Below are 16924 nucleotides of genomic sequence, written 5' to 3' on the forward strand. Positions count from 1 at the left end.
GGTGTACGCCCAGAACAGGGATTGTTCGACGTACCCGACAAAGATCTGTCTGGAATCATTGCATATTCCATGTGGATCATCTCCCTTTAACTGATATCTAAGATTTCACTCAGTATGTGGGTCATTCAGACTTGCATCTATTCCCCCACAAAAGATTTCAGTGGAAATGTCCACAACCTAAGAATTATTAATCATTTGCAGGTTTTCCCAGTTTACGACAAGCTTTCTTCCTGCAAGCTGTTCATAGGCCGAACAGTTCGCAAGTCGGAAGTGCAGCCGCAAACCAAGTTCTCAGCTGGCAGAGGATGGCCACAGACCCACAGCAGCCAGCAAGTCAATACCGAAGGTCTCCCCACTGCTCAATTGTACATTCGGCTTGTACACAAGTTGGCCATTTGGAAGCTGGAGAGGACATTTTCTATAAAAGGTAGTTGATGGCAAAGGGTATAAATCACAGTTCACAAAAGGTCTACTTACTCCATATTTGTTGGGCCCTTCAATGGCTTTTGCTTTGCAAGTCGAGAGGCATGGCGCACGTTTGACATTTTGACATTTTGTTTTGCAGGTCACAGCAAATGGCATTGTGGTGTTTTTAATGGCTAATGCATGTTTGGGTCTGCCTTATGTAGTTCAGCATTGTCAGTTATTTCAGTTGGTCCTGTGTCCCATCTATGCCAGTGATTAAAGTCTACAATCGACCAGGTGATCCAATGGAGTTTAGTTCAGTTCAGTTCAGTTTAGAGACACAACACGGAAACAGGCCCTTCAGCCCACCGAGTCTGTTGCGACCAGTGATTTCCCCATATTAACACAATTCTTCTCACACTAGGAACAATTTACAATTTTACTAAACTAATTAACCTACAAACCTGTATGTCTTTGGAGTGTGGAATGAAACCTGAGCTCCTGGGGAAAATCCACACAGGGAGAACGTACAAAGTCTGTGCAGACAGCACCCGTAATCAAGATTGAACCCAGGTCTCTGGCGTTGTAAGGCAGCAACTCTACCACCGCACATCGCAGCAGGTTCAATTGTACTCTTTGATGATGAATCCTCTGACTGTGCACTGATGATATCATCTCAACATTTGTTTCTGTGCCAAGAAATCATTTTCTATAGACAACTTCACATGTATTTTATTTCTAAACACTTCCTCAAAAAGATAGTGATCTAAATTGTTTTACTGTTGAAATATTCTTTGCTGTACAATGCTTGAGAGCAAGAATTCCAAATAAGTCTCCAAAAAGGCACATCTACTTCCCATTGGAAGATTAGCTCGAGTTTATTCCCACCCATATGCCCCCGATTATGATCATATTGATGTGACCTGTGCCTATGAATTCTCATTAAAATAGAACATCCCTGTGATCAAATTATTCAATAATAGACTAAAATGTCCATTTGAAATAGTGTCCAGAAAGTAAAGTGACCTCAAGAAAACTGTGTACGTTATTTTTCCAATGATTGCTAATAGTTTGCATTAAAATATATATTAATTGCTTCATTTCCTCATGTAAACATTAGAGTGGTACAGTTGCTGCCTTAGAGACAGATCCTGACTAAGGGTGCTGTGCAGAGAGCTTGTACGTTCTCTCTGTGACCGCGTGGGATGCTTCGGATTCCTCACACATTCCCAAGATGTGCAGGTTTGTGGGTTAATTGCTTCTGTAACTCACCTCTAAAGTGTAGGATCTGAAACTGGGATGACATAGAACTAGTGTTCGGGTGATCAATGGTGGCACAGACTCAGTGTGCTGAAGGATCGGTTTTCACACTGTATCTCTAAACAAAACTAAACTAAACTAAGTTTAAACTCGATTTCATCTACTCACTTCCAGGTAGGTCCAAATACCATTTGATGGAGTGGACAGATTCTACAGCACCAAGTTGCACACCAGCAAAAATCAATTTTCCAGACATTTGACCATTCACTTATCCCATCTATATCATATTTTAACTTTCTTTTAATCACATTATAATTTACTTCTGCGGTCCAATTCAACTATTAGAGACTAAAGAAGGCTCTCGACCCAAAATGTCATCTGTCCATGTTCTCCAGAGATGCTCAGTTAGGTTAGGTAAGGGGGAGGTGCAGTGAGACCTGGGTGTCCTTGTACACAGGTCACTGAAAGTTGGCGTGCAGGTACAGCAGGCGGTGAAGAAAGCTAATGGAATGTTGGCCTTCATAACAAGAGGATTTCAGTAGAGGAGTAAAAAGGTTCTTCTGCATTTGTATAGGGCCCTGGTAAGACCACATCTGGAGTATTGTGTACAGTTTTGGGCTCCTAATTTGAGGAAGGACATCCTTGTAATTGAGGCAGTGCAGCGTAGGTTCACGAGATTGATCCCGGGATGGCGGGACTGACATATGAGGAAAGATTGAAAAGACTAGGCTTGTATTCACTGGAGTTTAGAAGGATGAGAGGGGATCTTATAGAAACATATAAAATTTAAAAAGGACTGGACAACCTGGATGCAGGAAAAATGTTCCCAATGTTGGGTGAGTCCAGAACCGGGGGCCACAGTCTTAGAATAAAGGGGAGGCCATTTAAAACTGAGGTGAGAAAAAACTTTTTCACCCAGAGAGTTGGGAATTTGTGGAATTCTCTGCCACAGAGGGCAGTGGAAGCCAAATCACTGGATGGATTTAAGAGAGTTGGATAGAGCTCTAGGGGTTAGTGGAATCAAGGGATATGGGGAGAAGGCAGGCACGGGGTATTGATTGGGGATGATCAGCCATGATCACAATGAATGGCGGTGCTGGCTCGAAGGGCCGAATGGCCTCCTCTTGCACCTATTTTCTATGTTTCTATGCTGCCTAACCAGCTGAGTTACTCCAGCATTATTGTCCAATTGTAAAAAGTTAATTCCCCAAATTTAGGGATTCCCAAAATCTAGGGAATCTCCAACAAATTGCACAAATTCCTCTCTCTCTTCCAACTTTTACAGATACTTGATGTGTGTCTGAGATCCGTATAGATTAATAATTCACAGTTATACCTTTGCACTTCAGTCCTAACAGGAATTAGAAGAACTACCCACCTGTTGTAACATTGCTTTAAATGATAATACACGCAGCCTCATTGTAAGGATTTCCCCAGATTTTCCAAACATGTAACCCTTGAAGATTTCAAAAGAAAAAAATATAATTAGAATGTTAGATGACCATGGAGCTTTTGTATTCTCATGATTTCCTAAAGTAACATTCATACTAGCAAGTGAAATGGTTATAATTTTGCAACTTGATATTATGTGTGGACAGAGGAAGGCAAGGGGCTTCTATTCTTTCTGTTCACTCACCTGTATACAGTGACTCAATAATAAGAGAGCTCCCAAACCTAGGAAAATCAAAGCAAATATAGAAGCCCTCTGCTGTTTCTGTTCAGGGTCAGTGATTGCAAATACCTAGATGAAGGAAAAAAACAAAGATGTTATTAAGGCAGTGTCTTTTACAGCTTTTCAGTATTTATCATCCAATTGTAAAGGAAACATTTAAAACTGCAGGTTGATGATAATTACCTTACAGCTATTAGTGAATAACAATGATTAGGGCATTGGGCATTATGAACATTGTTGGACCTAAAGAGATTAAACCCAGGAACTTGGATAAAGAGGAATAGATAAGGGTAATGTTTAGTGTAGGAAGGAAGTGTAATTAGAATATTAGATGCTGGTTTACACTGAAGATAGACATATAAAGGTGGAGTAACACAGCGGGTCGGGCAGCATCTCTGGAGAAAAGGAATAGGTGACATTTTGGGTTGAGACCCTTCCTCAGACATTGTCATTGATTAGTATTTGGTGGCATCAGTTGGAGCCAACAAGATAAGATTAACAACCATGGACAGAACAGTTGACTTTCACTGCTTTTAAGATGTATATTTAAAAAAATCACCTCATCTATCTCAATTTGAGAGAGTTTACCCTGGCATTTTTCTCACATAGGCCTTTGTATTTCACGGACCAGTTAGTAGGTCTGGACTCAAAATAAAGTATAAATTACTGCTGTGTGTAATTAAAAGTGGCAGCTCATTGGCATGCACCATGTCTTCCAAACTAACGATGTCATGACCAAACAAGGTCTAATCATTTTAAATTCTGGTCAAAGGGTAGTATTGGGCAGTAAAGTTGAGAGAGCACTCCAGTTTTCCATTAAAACATTGCAATTTTTTTTACTTTCATCTGAGAAGATAGGTCCAATATTTTGTATCTGATCTGAAGATAGCACCATTGACTAAATAGCAGTGTTGTGTGACCCACAATCATATGCTCTTTGATGGGTCTGAAACGTTTGACTCATAGGATGAGTTTCCACCTTAATGTTAAAATTATTGTCGCTATCATTTTCCTAGGTAAATGTCGACTATATATATTAGTACATTTAATTAGGTTTATATCTTCAAATCTTTGACTTTACCGAGTGCATAAAAACAAATCTCACCCCAATAATCCGGGAAAACACAACACCAAATGCTACTGGTACAACACCACCTACAATGGCAAAGAGGCATCCAATGACAATGTATGGCCACTCTGTTTTGTTCAGAGCAAGAATTTGTAGAAATGAAACTTCTGCCAAATCTTCTTCCTATAAAAATTCCAGAATTAAAACAAGATAATTAAATCATTCCAGCATAGATGTCAGAATAAGGGCATGCATTCAAAAAGCCATTCCTCTATTATCTGAGGAGGAAAGAACTATGTCAGATTTGATATTGTTAATATACATTGGGAAATACAGCAGTCATAATACTGTCTTGGTGAATGTCCCCATTTATTTACCTCCAGTCCAATAAAACAACCTTTCACATCAGCATTCTGTTCCTGCAAAAAAGTTACCATAGACCCTTTTAATTATGTGGCCTTCAATCTTGATGACAAGACCAATATGCAGTACCATATTAAATGCATTTTGTATGTCCATTATACCAAAGCAACCAAACTTGACTCATCAACCCTCTGATACCTCAACAAAAAACTCTAACATGGTTTACCTTAAATAAGACCATGTTGACTTTCTCTATGCAATCCATACTTGTTCAAGTGACTTTTAATTCCATCCCTGACTATTCTTTTAGAACAGTCCCCACTACCATCATTAAACTGACTGGTCTGTAATTACTCAGTTCATCCAAGTACAGTTCCTTGAACAAGAATGCAACTGTTGGGGTTTTACGGTCCTCAGTGACCACACCTGTACCTATGGATGTTTGGAAGATTATAGACACAGCCCTTCCAATTTCCTTCATAACTTCCCTCCATACCCAAGGACATATCTCTTTGGACCAGGTTATTTATCCATTTTAACTGTAACTTGCACCTCATCTTTATTGTTAGTTTTATGTGTGCACAGCCAATATATAAATATTTATACAAAATGTTTGCCATATGGAAATTCACATATATACATTCAGTTCTGACCAATTTGTTTGCTTCTTCATTATTCTCTGTTGTTTCGTTTGATTCAGAGGAAGCAATTTTTTTAAGTTTCTTGCTTGACGTTCTTCTGAAACTGCCCCTGCTCATCATCTGCATGCTTTTGACTTCATCGTTCTCCAGTTCTTTCACATTCTCCAAAGCATCGCCTGTTTCTTCGGCACAGTCACCCATCTTATTTGAACTCTTAAAGAAGAGGAAAAAGAAAGTATTTCTTAAGATTGCTGATTAACTTAAATGCGATCACTTAAGTGCTAAAAAAAACACACCTGTGTCATGTAGTGAAGTTCTAAGTGGGCAAGGTGAATTTCAAAGGCCCTGCATTATCAGCAAGTTAGAATTACCCAAGCTAGTCACCTCCCCTCAAGAAGTGTTGGCTCCAGATTTTAAGCTGCTTGGTAAATACATCAACAAAACCTTTCCAAAGCTTGTGAGGAGAAAGTGGGAGATGGGAGGAGTGGGGTTGGGAGGAGTGGGGTGAGGGAAGGGGGGGGGGGGGTGGGAAGGGGGGGAAGTGTCCTTTCATACAAAAGCATGTCAGGTCAAATCCTACAAGTCAGGTTATATTTGTGATCTGTTCACTCTTTCATAACATGCTAACCTATTGAGAAACTGCAATGAATGCCCCAGCAAGTATAAACAATGGAGGAATAAATCGTGGCCAGAAGGGAACTATTATGTCTTCACAAAAGTATTGGCATACAGCACATTCGAAGAGGTAGTTATTCATTTTGCAATTCACCACACTTAAACTATAGATACAGTTAGAATTTAAGATGGAGATGTATGTCTGATGTTGCTGAGAAGCATCCACACCACATAGTATTTATGTCTAATAAAGATCACTTATTTTTGCAATGAGCAATTCTTAGTTTGGATTTTGTCACTCATAATGTGGTTTAAATACTTTAACAAGCCATAAACATTCAGTGCTGAACCTCCACTGCAGCTTAAAGCAACAACTTCTATTTGCATAAAAAATCAATTTGCATAAAAAATATCCGGAGGATCTTGGCAGAAGCGTAGGGGCACAGAAATAGCTACTGTTCCACAAAATAAAAGAGGTGACAGGCAAGGCAGCAAGACTCTGGTCAGAAGTGAGTTTTAAAGGGCAGCCAAAGGGATAAAATGGAATGGAAGGTATTCCAGTGGATTAGGCCAAGCCACATGCTGGCAACAAAAGAAAGGAGAATGCAAGAGTTCAGAGAGTAGAATGAATGCAAGGTTCATGTAGGATTTTGCATTGAAATAAGTTCAATGGGAGAGCAGGGAGAGCCAAGGACATAGAATATTTACAATCTGAGATGAAAATGTTTAATTTGAGGCTTTGGTAGGCTGTTCATGCTGCTGGATGTTGCCACATGCATGTAATCCTTAATCAGTTAATAATTTATGAACAGACAAACAACACATTGCTTAATAAATCAAACGGCATTTTGTTCATTAATTTTGCGTAGTTTGAATTGTGGGTTACAGTTACAGACGGAGGTCTCACACATATATGAAATTTTGAAAAGGGTAATAGTGCGACTTCTGGAAATCTGAAATAAAAGTGGAAAAGTTTGCAACTAAGTGGATATGGCCACGTCTGTAGAGGAGGAAATATAATTAATCATAAATTGAAAAGTGAGAAAACAGGCATGCTGCGTGTTACTGAGAGAGGAGCAATGGAGAGGACAGAAAAATATCTATGTGATAGTGCAGAAAACAAGACTGTCCAAGGGACGGTGTTACATTTGGTGCCATCCTGTTGATCACAGCTGATCTGTCTGGAGGAGTGTAGGTTCAGGGACATAGCAGGTGGCGGATGTTCGAGTGAACAGGACTAACTGGAATATCGAGTAACTGTGTGATGCACAAAAGATCAGTTACTGGACTGCTGAAAGAGAAGTGATTGCTGAAAATACGTTGGTATTCAGATGAGGCCGATGGAGAGACAACTGAGTTAATGTCATACGTGCATGGTCTCACATCGGGACTGGCGGTAGCCTGCCTCAATGAAAGATGACATGCTGCTGCTCTTCATTGAAGTAGTTCAGAAGATTAAAGATAAAGATGTCTGAGTGAGAATGTAGAGACAAGGAACGGCAGAAGCTGGTGTACAAAAAGAGATACCAAATGCTGGGTAACTCAATGGGTTGGGCAGCATCTCTGAAGAACATGGATAGGCTTTTATATATCTCATTCTGTTTATGTTCCTCCATACAAATATGATGAACTCCTCCTATCCAATAACTTAAAACACACTTTGTAGTCTCACATTCCCATTGGCACAATTCATCATGCATTCCACCTGTTTCATTCCCATTCAATGGGGGACAAGAAAAAATCCTCGTGTTTAACAATCATCAATTCTGTGATCATCCACTTTGTATTCTTACATAATTTTCATTTTGACACTCATCCTGCATACTCTCAAATGCTTATTCTTAAATTGCTCCAACACACTTACATTTAAAAGCCGATCTCTCAGAGGATTGAAAAGTCTCAGGCTCAGCAGAAAGCGTGCCAGTTGTTTTTTGAGATCAGTCCCAACATCTGCCATAGGCTTCTGGATGCAATGAAAGTCTTCTGAAACCCAGACTTCTAAATGAAGGGTCTTTCAGATTTGCATAGAATAACATCGGCCAATTTGCTTAAAATTATTATACTAAACAGGTGACCAATTTTCCAGGTTATTGCGTCCTCAACTCAGATAATCCAAGTGGCAAAGAGGAAAAATGTCAACAAGTCTCCACTGTGATAATTTAACATTTAAAAATGAAATACCATGACCTAAGACTGGCATTTCTGCTATTAAGGAGAATGTCATGAATAGAAAGTGACCTCCTCGGATTTCCCATTTCCTTCACATATTAATAGTTTGCAAGCAAATTATACAGCTATATCAGTCATAGAATAACAAATAAACAAAGGTGATTTGGTTGCAGTTTACTGCTTACCTGCTGCATTACTAGGGAATAGTAGATGCCCTTCTTGTCCATGAGCTCACTGTGCATACCTTGTTCAGAAATTACTCCATTGGAAAAAACAGCAATGGTATCAGCAGTACTGATTGTTGAGAGGCGATGGGCAATCACGATGGTTGTCCGACCTGCTCTGGCCTGTAGTGAAAAGGTGATCAGAAAGAATGATCTAAATCTTGTTCACAATGGTTGGAAACATTAAAATATTAAATTTGGAGAATCACATTGCTTGTTAATGAAAGACTTTGGTTTACATGCTTTGAAACGTGACTATTAACAAAATAAATCCCCTTGCTTACGATTTCAATACTTATCTTAAAGTGGAGTCAAATGATGTGAGAGATGTGTGTTAAGTTGTTATACATTAATAATCATGTAGCATAATCTTGAGCCTTTAATTTTATTAAGACAAATTATTAGAATCGACTAGAGCCTTTCTAAAGCATTGTTAAAGCATTAAACATAACATGAAACAGATACAAGAAAGTTTCCAAACAGGAGTGGTCCAGACAGTAACCCTGGAAAGAAGCCTTGTCCTTCATATTTCAGGCATAATCATTCTTTGGAATTGATTTAACACTTGGACTAGATTCTCTATTCTGCTGAAAGCTGCATGTGTGCCACCACTGGACATGGCATCAGAGAATGGTTACAGCAAAGAAGGAGGCAATTTGGCTGGCATTTCTGCTCTTAAAAGGTTCTACCACGAATAGAAAATAACCTCTTAGGTTTCCCATTTCCTTAAAATATTAATAATTAATAATCACTAAAATAACCTCTTAGGTTTCCCATTTCCTTAAAATATTAATAATTTGCAAGCAAATTATACAAACGCATCAGTCTCAGAACAAAATAAACAAAGCTGATTACCAGGGAATAGTAGATGCCCTTCTTGTCCATGAACTCGCTGTGAATTCTAGTTCTATACACTATCACTTTTTCTGCAGCTTTGCAATTTTTTATCTGCCATATATACATAACTATTTCTCTCTTGAAGCACACATTAGAAGCTGCCTCTAACACATCAACAGGCAGTGCATCCAGATTCCTCCACAACTTTCACCAAAAAGTATTTCTGCATGTCACTCTCAATTCCCTTCTGCTTTATATCTGTGTCCTCTATCCTCCACTACATTGCCAAAGATAACAGTCTCCCACTATCCACTCTGTTCAGACTCATTATTTTATGTACTGCAATCAAATCTCCTCAGCCTCTAATTATCCTCCAGTAGAGAAAATGCTCCCAGCCACTACAATCATTTTTTATAACCGTATCACTCATTCCAGGAACTATTCTCATAGATGTTTTAGATCATCTTCATCCCTTCACTTTCTTTCAATAATGTGGTGACAGGAATGGAACATTGTGCAACAGATGAGGCTGGAACATTATTTTATAAAGTTCACAATAATGTCCTGACTTGTTACACACAATGTCTCTGTTGATAAGCTTGGAATGGCCTATGCCTCTTTACCTGTTTTCACAACCTGCCTGCCATGTTTAATGAAATATAGGCACAAAGTGGTGGAATAACTCAGCGGGTCAAGCAGAATCTCTGGGGAACACGTATAGGTGATGTTTTGAGTTGGTCCTGACTGAAATAGCAGAGAGTTTTCCAGAGATGCTGCATGACCCATTGAGTTACTCCAGTACTTTGCGTCAATTTTTGTAAACCAGCTTCTGCAGTTTCTTGTGTCTGCCACTTTTAATAACTTGTGCATTGGGACTCTCAGGTCCGACATATTACTTGTGCATAATTTATGTTTTTGTGTGTCATCTATATGCCTGTGATACTTCTGCAAGCAAGATTTTCATTGCACCTGTACCTCATCGTACGTGTGCATATGCCAATAAATGCTAAACTTGAAATGCCAAAAGTCTTTTAGACTATCCCCCAAATCAAGTGACCACTGTGTTGCCAGCTTTAACATTTTTTTCCTATAGTTGGCTTGACCAATAGAAGTTGTATGGAGAGAAAATTAAGATGCTGAAATGGAATGCACTAAAATTACATATTATATGTCTGGAATTTGTGAACCAAAATGGGTTCAGAACACTTTACTTGGAAGAAAGTAAAATTCTCAGTGAGAGTGTTTCCAAAGCAAGCTAGGCAACAAGAAACTAGTCATCTAAAATGAGTCAAACTTCCACTGATGCTAAATTCCTTGCAGAAAACCTTTAATTGACAAACAGGAACTTAATTTTCATTAGTTTGTGAACAAAAGTCATATCAATATTTTAAAACAGAGGCCAGCATATCCCATAGTATTTTCAAACGTTTAAATTAGAGTCCAAGTCACCTGTACTGATTAAAAATTGTGCGTGACCTCATTCTATCGTCTGACTGGAATGAACCGGAGCTTTTTAATCTCCACTCTTCCAAGTGGAAGATCATTTGTCTTAAATTTTCTTCTCATGTTTTCATTTAAGGTGCATGGTATACATATTCTGGTCCATCTACAAGTAGACCTTCAAATTAACCTAATTCATGGATAGGACAGGATTGGAGGGATACAGACCAAACATGGGCAGGTGGGACTAGTGTAACTGAGACATGTTGGCTGGTGTGGGTAAGGTGGGCCTAAGGGCCTGCTTCCACACTGTATCAATCTATGACTCTATGACTCTAAGATATTAGACTGTCAACACCAAAATTCAAGTTCAAATGAGCATGCACATCCGAAACACAAAGCTCCATACAAGAATTGACCAATCTTCCCATTTAAATCATTGAGGATGTGAAGAAATAATTATAACTCCATTAGTAAAAGGGATAATGCACCTCAAACAGATTATTTGATCTTTATTATGCGGAAGTTGCTTCACACTAACAGGCTGCAACATTTTCTAAATAATGCGGCAATTGTATGGGACATTACTTAAGGTGTTCTTGGAAGATATAATAACATTTCTTACTTTTGAAACTATTGACAGCCTTATTTCCTGAGGAATATAACTGATTACCAAAAGGAGAATGAGCAATTGAGGGACGTTTCATATATTCCAGTTCTTTTGCTAGAATTCTCAATTGGTTAAACCAGCTTGGGTTTCTTTTACATTATATTGTTTAGATATCATTAAAATAATAGTTTATCTCCACCTTCAACAGATGCCTATTAAATTAATTGTACTTTTTATATGACAGTCAAGGCATTAAAACAGCTACAATTGAACACAAGAGAATAAAATTAATTAAAATTCTTAAATGGAGCATTGTATAGTACATGGAGACACAGGAGATACTGGAATCTGGAGCATAAAGTTAGCTGGTGGAGGAACACAGTGGATCAAGCAGCATCTGTGGAGCCAAAAGGAAATTTGATGTTTCAGGTCAAGACCCTACATTGGGGCTAAGAATATAAAGGAGAGATAAACAGCATGAACAGGTGAAGGGGGAGGCAGTAGCCAGGTGGATCCAGGTGAAGAGAGTTTGAAGGGTAGATGGAGACAGGTGAGGAGGGGTACAGTAAAGATTGCAACACAGATTAGGAGGTGAAAAGTGGAGCCAAAAAAAGGACTCAGACCTATGGGTTCTCTGTCCTCTCCCCTACTGGTTCCATTCATCCACCATCCCCACCTTACCCGATTCCACTCATCACTTTCTTTTCTTATCAGATTCCATAGTCAGCAGTGTTGTTTGTCTCACCCTTTCACTTCCCATCTCTGCCACTAAATCCATTCTTTCCTTCCCCACCATAGCCATATCATAATTAGGTTCAATATTATTTCATCCAGTGGGTAGAACTCCGATTGCAAGCCTCATTCCAGTAAAACAATATCTTGTGCAACAATATCTTGATAATCACATGAATCCAGAACCCATTTATAAATCAACTCAAATTTTTATCATAAATATACTGGGTGCTCATTCACAGTTTGTCTGCAATTCCACATCTTAAAACATCATATAGCCTGTTAGAGTTCCATGTCCATAATTATTAGAGTTATCTAGGTGAAGCAAAATATTGAAAGTAAACGACACTGAGGTTGAATGACATAGCAGAGAGGACAATGTGAGTCATTCTTATAATTCTAACACCTTTGTAAAAGCCTGGAATATTGAGAAAGGTCAGGAGAATCAGGGTAAGGATGGAGTTTAACATTTTCAATTTGAGTACAGTGGGGAATTAGGGAGGTGGTGTCTGTAAAAGCTAGGAAACGGGAAATCTCAGGAACAATGATCATGCCATTATAAAAAAAGAGAATGTGAGAGTGAAGGAAATTAAAAACCATGCAATAATTGTAATGAACATGCCTTCTCAGAAGCTGATGGGATTGGATCAGGTATCTGCTTTACTCTGTCCAAATTAAATGGAAATTAAAATTCAAGGACATTCAAACTTTTGCGGCTTAAAGAATTAAACATTATTTGAGGCTTAGTAAAACTTTTCATATGAAAGAAGAAACCTGGAAGTAAATTTAATACTTTCAGTAGGTATCAGTAATTCAAGTTTTTGGTTAAATGATGCTTCTTCAAGCAGTCTGATACATAATAGAGGGGTCAGTGAGGAATTCTGGTATGCCTTAATTCACGCCCACTTACCTTATCCAGAGCTGCCTGCACTATGGATTCACTCTGAGTATCGAGAGCAGATGTCGCTTCATCCAGCAGAAGAATTTTTGGGTTGCTGACTATTGCACGTGCAATAGCAATTCGCTGCTTCTGTCCACCACTCAGCTGGGTACCTCTTTCACCAACAATTGTGTTAAATTTCTGTAAGATTTGAAAGCACAAACCTTAAGCTATTTCCTACAGTCTTTAAACAAATACAGCAAATTAATCTTGAAAGGGGCTCATGAAAAATTGGGGTTCAAAGACAGAATTCCTGAGCTTAAGATCAAAATAACTGAAGTAACCATCACTGGAGATGAAATAAAACTGATTTATTAAATATATCCAGTAAAATAAATATTAATATATTATATATTAATAAAATTGATATCTCACTGATATGTGTACAGTGAGATATAAATGTGCCTACTTTGACCAAATTAATGGCTGTATGAATACTAGAACTAAAAGAAATAGAAACAAGAATAGGACACCTGACCCTTATGTCAACTCCAGCTATCAGTTTTCCAATGTCTCCAGAGATAGTTTTCATCTTCTTGCCTGAACATTAACCTGGTACCATTGATTGCATGTCCATCGCAAGACCCATTCAAATCTCATTTCTGTGAAGGTGAATGTGAAAATTGCGCTTTTGAATTATGACACTTTCTTTATAGCAGATTCATTATCCATCCATTACAGAATTAGTGATGCACCGACGATATTCCTTTTTTCAACAGAGAAGGGGGCTATATCTCAGATACATTTAGAGAGTGCTGCATATTTGTCAATGTCGTCATTTGTCATGGGATCAGATCAGATTTAAATCATGAATATCAATGTAGCCTGGCTCAGCAAATTGACAGAGGAACGAAAGGATACAAGACAATTTCAAAAGAGACTTTCTAACTTTAAAAAAAACTATCATCTGGGCTTATGCATTTAGAATCATAATGATATGAAGCTGTATAGCATAGAAACTGTCCCTTGGCCCACTGCATCAATGCCAACCCCATGCCCATCTATTGTTTACACAGCCAGTCTGAAGAAGGATCCCGACCCGAAATGTCACCCAGCCTTTCTTTCTCCAGTGATACTACCTGACCCGCTGAGATATTCCAGAGCTTTGTGTCCAGCTTTCCCATCTATACCAATCCTGCTTTCCTGCATTAGTTCAGTTTCTCTCTGTGCCTTGTTCATTCAGGTACCTGCCCAGATGTGCCTTAAATGTTATTACTGTTCCTAACTCTACCACCTCTTCTGGCAGCTCATTCCAGTTACCTATTATTCTTTGTGTAAAGAAAATATCCCTAAGAACCCTTCAAATCTCATCTCCGTCGCCTTAAACCTATGCCCTCTAGTTTTAGACAGTCCAACCACAAGAATCGGTCTCTGCCTAGCTATTAGTCCATGGCTCTCATAATTTTATCATGTCACATCTCGACCTTTTTCCCTTAAGGAAAAGCAGACCCAGCCTATCCAATCTCTCTGCATAACACAAGCCCTCCAATCCAGGCAACATCCTTATGAATTTTAGAAACAAGGAACTGCAGATGTTGGTTTACCAAGGAAAGAACAAAATACTGGAATAACTCAATGGGTCAGGCAGTATCCTGGAGAACATAGAAGGTGACGTTTTGGGTCGGGACCCCTCGTCAGATCCATATTCTCCAGGAATGCTGCCTGACCTATGAGGTTACTTGAGCATTTTGTGTCCATCCTTATGACCACCAGGTGGCACCACCAGCAGTGGCTGCCTCGCCAACAGTCTGTGGCCTTTCTTCTTTTTTGTTTTTTTTAGTACATGTTAAAGAGTATGTTTTAGTGTCCCTTGGTTTGTTTTATGTGGGGGGTGTGGGGGGGGGGCATGGGATTTGGGGGATTTTTTTTTCAATCATACCTCGATGGAGATGCAATTTTTCCCCGTATCGTATCTCCGTCCACATTGCGGCCTAACATCGTGGAGATTTTGGCGGCCTTTCCTGGCGCTCCAAACCACGGGAGTCTGCAGGACTTTAACATCGCGGAACTTGCGATCTCTTTGCCGGGGATCGAAGCTCCAACCACGGGGCCTGTAGACTTTAACATCATGAAGCCTGCAGTCTCTGGTAAGAAGAGGCTGACTTGGGAGCTTCATGCCACAGAGAGAGTTGCAACCGCCCCGACGCAAGAGTTTTGTTCACCCTGACGCGAGGCCTCCAAATCAGCGGTTGCGGGGGCTTAGATCGCCCAGATTGCGGATGGTTCGACATCCCCGAGAAGAAAGAGGAAGAAGTTGAACTTCATTACCTGCCATCACAGTGAGGAATGTGGGGAGCCACTGTGGTGGATGTTTGTTACATGCTAATTTTAACGCCTGATGCAACTTGTACCCTATCTCCAGGCTGCTGTTTGGGGGCCTTTAGATTACTCCCATTAGGGTCTTTTCACCCTTACAATTTCTCAGTTCTATCCACAATGACTCTACATCTTCTGATTCCGTGTCACCCTTCGCAAGGGACTAAAGGGAGCTGAGATTCTCCCCCGATGCAGGTGCATGATCGCCCCGACGACAAAGGCCCGACCACTGGCTATGGGAGTCAAGATCGTCCCGTAAATGGGTTTGAGGCCTCCGACCACTGGAGGACAAAGAAGGGAAGAGATTGAACTTTTTCTCGCCTTCCATCACAGTGAGGAATGTGGAGGAGTCACTGTGGTGGATGTTCAAGTTAAAATGTATTTTGTGTGTTCTGTTGCTTTTTATTGGTATTGTGGCGCATCGGTAGAGGCCCGAAATAAAGGCAAGGAGCCAGGTATTTTGGGGGGTGTTATGGTTTTAATACGCGGTTATCAGACGGGTCGAGTCTGCCGGAATGGCTTCGCGCCCAAAACCTTGTCCTTATATATGTAGTCCGGACCGCCATCCTGGACTGGTCCATTTCCGTGCCGAGGGGTCGGTAGTGGTATGGCCCGACCCTTGGGAGCCGCCACAGGACCCCCTCCCAGAACCAGAGGCACGAAGCGCACTGGTGGTCGCACAACCCGACCGGACCGCATACGGTAATCAGTCGACAGAGGGGCCGGCGGAGGCACAGTTGGAGGGACAGGTGGTGGAACCCGCAAAGGTGGGCGACCTCGTGGCCGAGGCTGGGCAACCCGCACCGGTTGGTCAATGTCTAAGTGGGCCGGCTTCAGGCGGTCAATTGACACTGCCTCCGGCCGGCCCCCAATGTCCAAGACAAAGGTTGTCTGTCCGTGCTCCAGCACCCGGTACGGGCCCTCATACGGCCTCTGGAGTGGCGTCCGGTGGGCGTCACGACGCAGGAACACAAAGGCGCAGTCCCGGAGGGCCGATGGCACGTAAGGGCGTAATGTCCCATGGCGGGACGTCGGCACGGGTGCAAGCTTGCCAACTCGCTCTCGGAGGCGCTGTAGGGTGGATGAGGGCGGTTCCTCTCGCCCCGGCAACGAGGGCACGAACTCCCCGGGCACCCTGAGCGGTGACCCGTATACTAGCTCCGCTGACGAAAAGCCAGGTCCTCCTTGGGCGCAGTCCGGATGCCCAGCAAGACCCATGGTAGCTCGTCCATCCAGTCGGGGCCAGAGAGTCGCGCCTTCAGCGCTGTCTTCAGCTGCCGGTGGAACCTCTCCACCAGGCCGTTTGCCTGCGGGTGATAGGCCGTGGTGTGGTGTAGCCGCACGCCCAACAGGTGGGCCATGGCCGACCACAGCTCGGAGGTGAACTGTGGCCCCCGGTCCGATGAGATGACCACCGGCACCCCAAAGCGAGCAATCCAGTGCGCGGCCAACGCACGAGCGCATGTGGCTGTTGATGTATCGGCCAGCGGTATGGCCTCCGGCCACCGCGTGAAGCGGTCCAACACCGTGAGGAGGTGGGTGATGACCCGGGACGGCGGGAGCGGCCCCACAATGTCCACGTGCAGGTGGTCGAAACGTCGGCAGGGTAGACCGATCTCTTGGAGTGGCGC

At 41.3% G+C, this 16924-nt stretch overlaps 1 protein-coding gene across 2 annotated transcripts in view; it reads right to left on the reverse strand.

Moving 5' to 3' along the window:
- LOC144606000 (ATP-dependent translocase ABCB1-like) overlaps window positions 1–16924 on the reverse strand; it is a 61931-nt gene that overhangs the window by 19705 nt on the left and 25302 nt on the right. For both annotated transcript variants that reach the window (XM_078421746.1, XM_078421753.1), the window contains exons 14-19: window positions 12948–13118; window positions 8380–8541; window positions 5423–5623; window positions 4443–4589; window positions 3302–3406; window positions 3044–3121 (exon numbers count right to left, since the gene is read on the reverse strand). In XM_078421746.1, the coding sequence (XP_078277872.1) occupies window positions 3044–3121; window positions 3302–3406; window positions 4443–4589; window positions 5423–5623; window positions 8380–8541; window positions 12948–13118 (864 nt within the window). The remainder of the gene's footprint in view (window positions 1–3043; window positions 3122–3301; window positions 3407–4442; window positions 4590–5422; window positions 5624–8379; window positions 8542–12947; window positions 13119–16924) is intronic.

This window comes from Rhinoraja longicauda, chromosome 2, assembly GCF_053455715.1.
Source record: "Rhinoraja longicauda isolate Sanriku21f chromosome 2, sRhiLon1.1, whole genome shotgun sequence".
Classification (NCBI taxonomy): domain Eukaryota; kingdom Metazoa; phylum Chordata; class Chondrichthyes; order Rajiformes; family Arhynchobatidae; genus Rhinoraja; species Rhinoraja longicauda.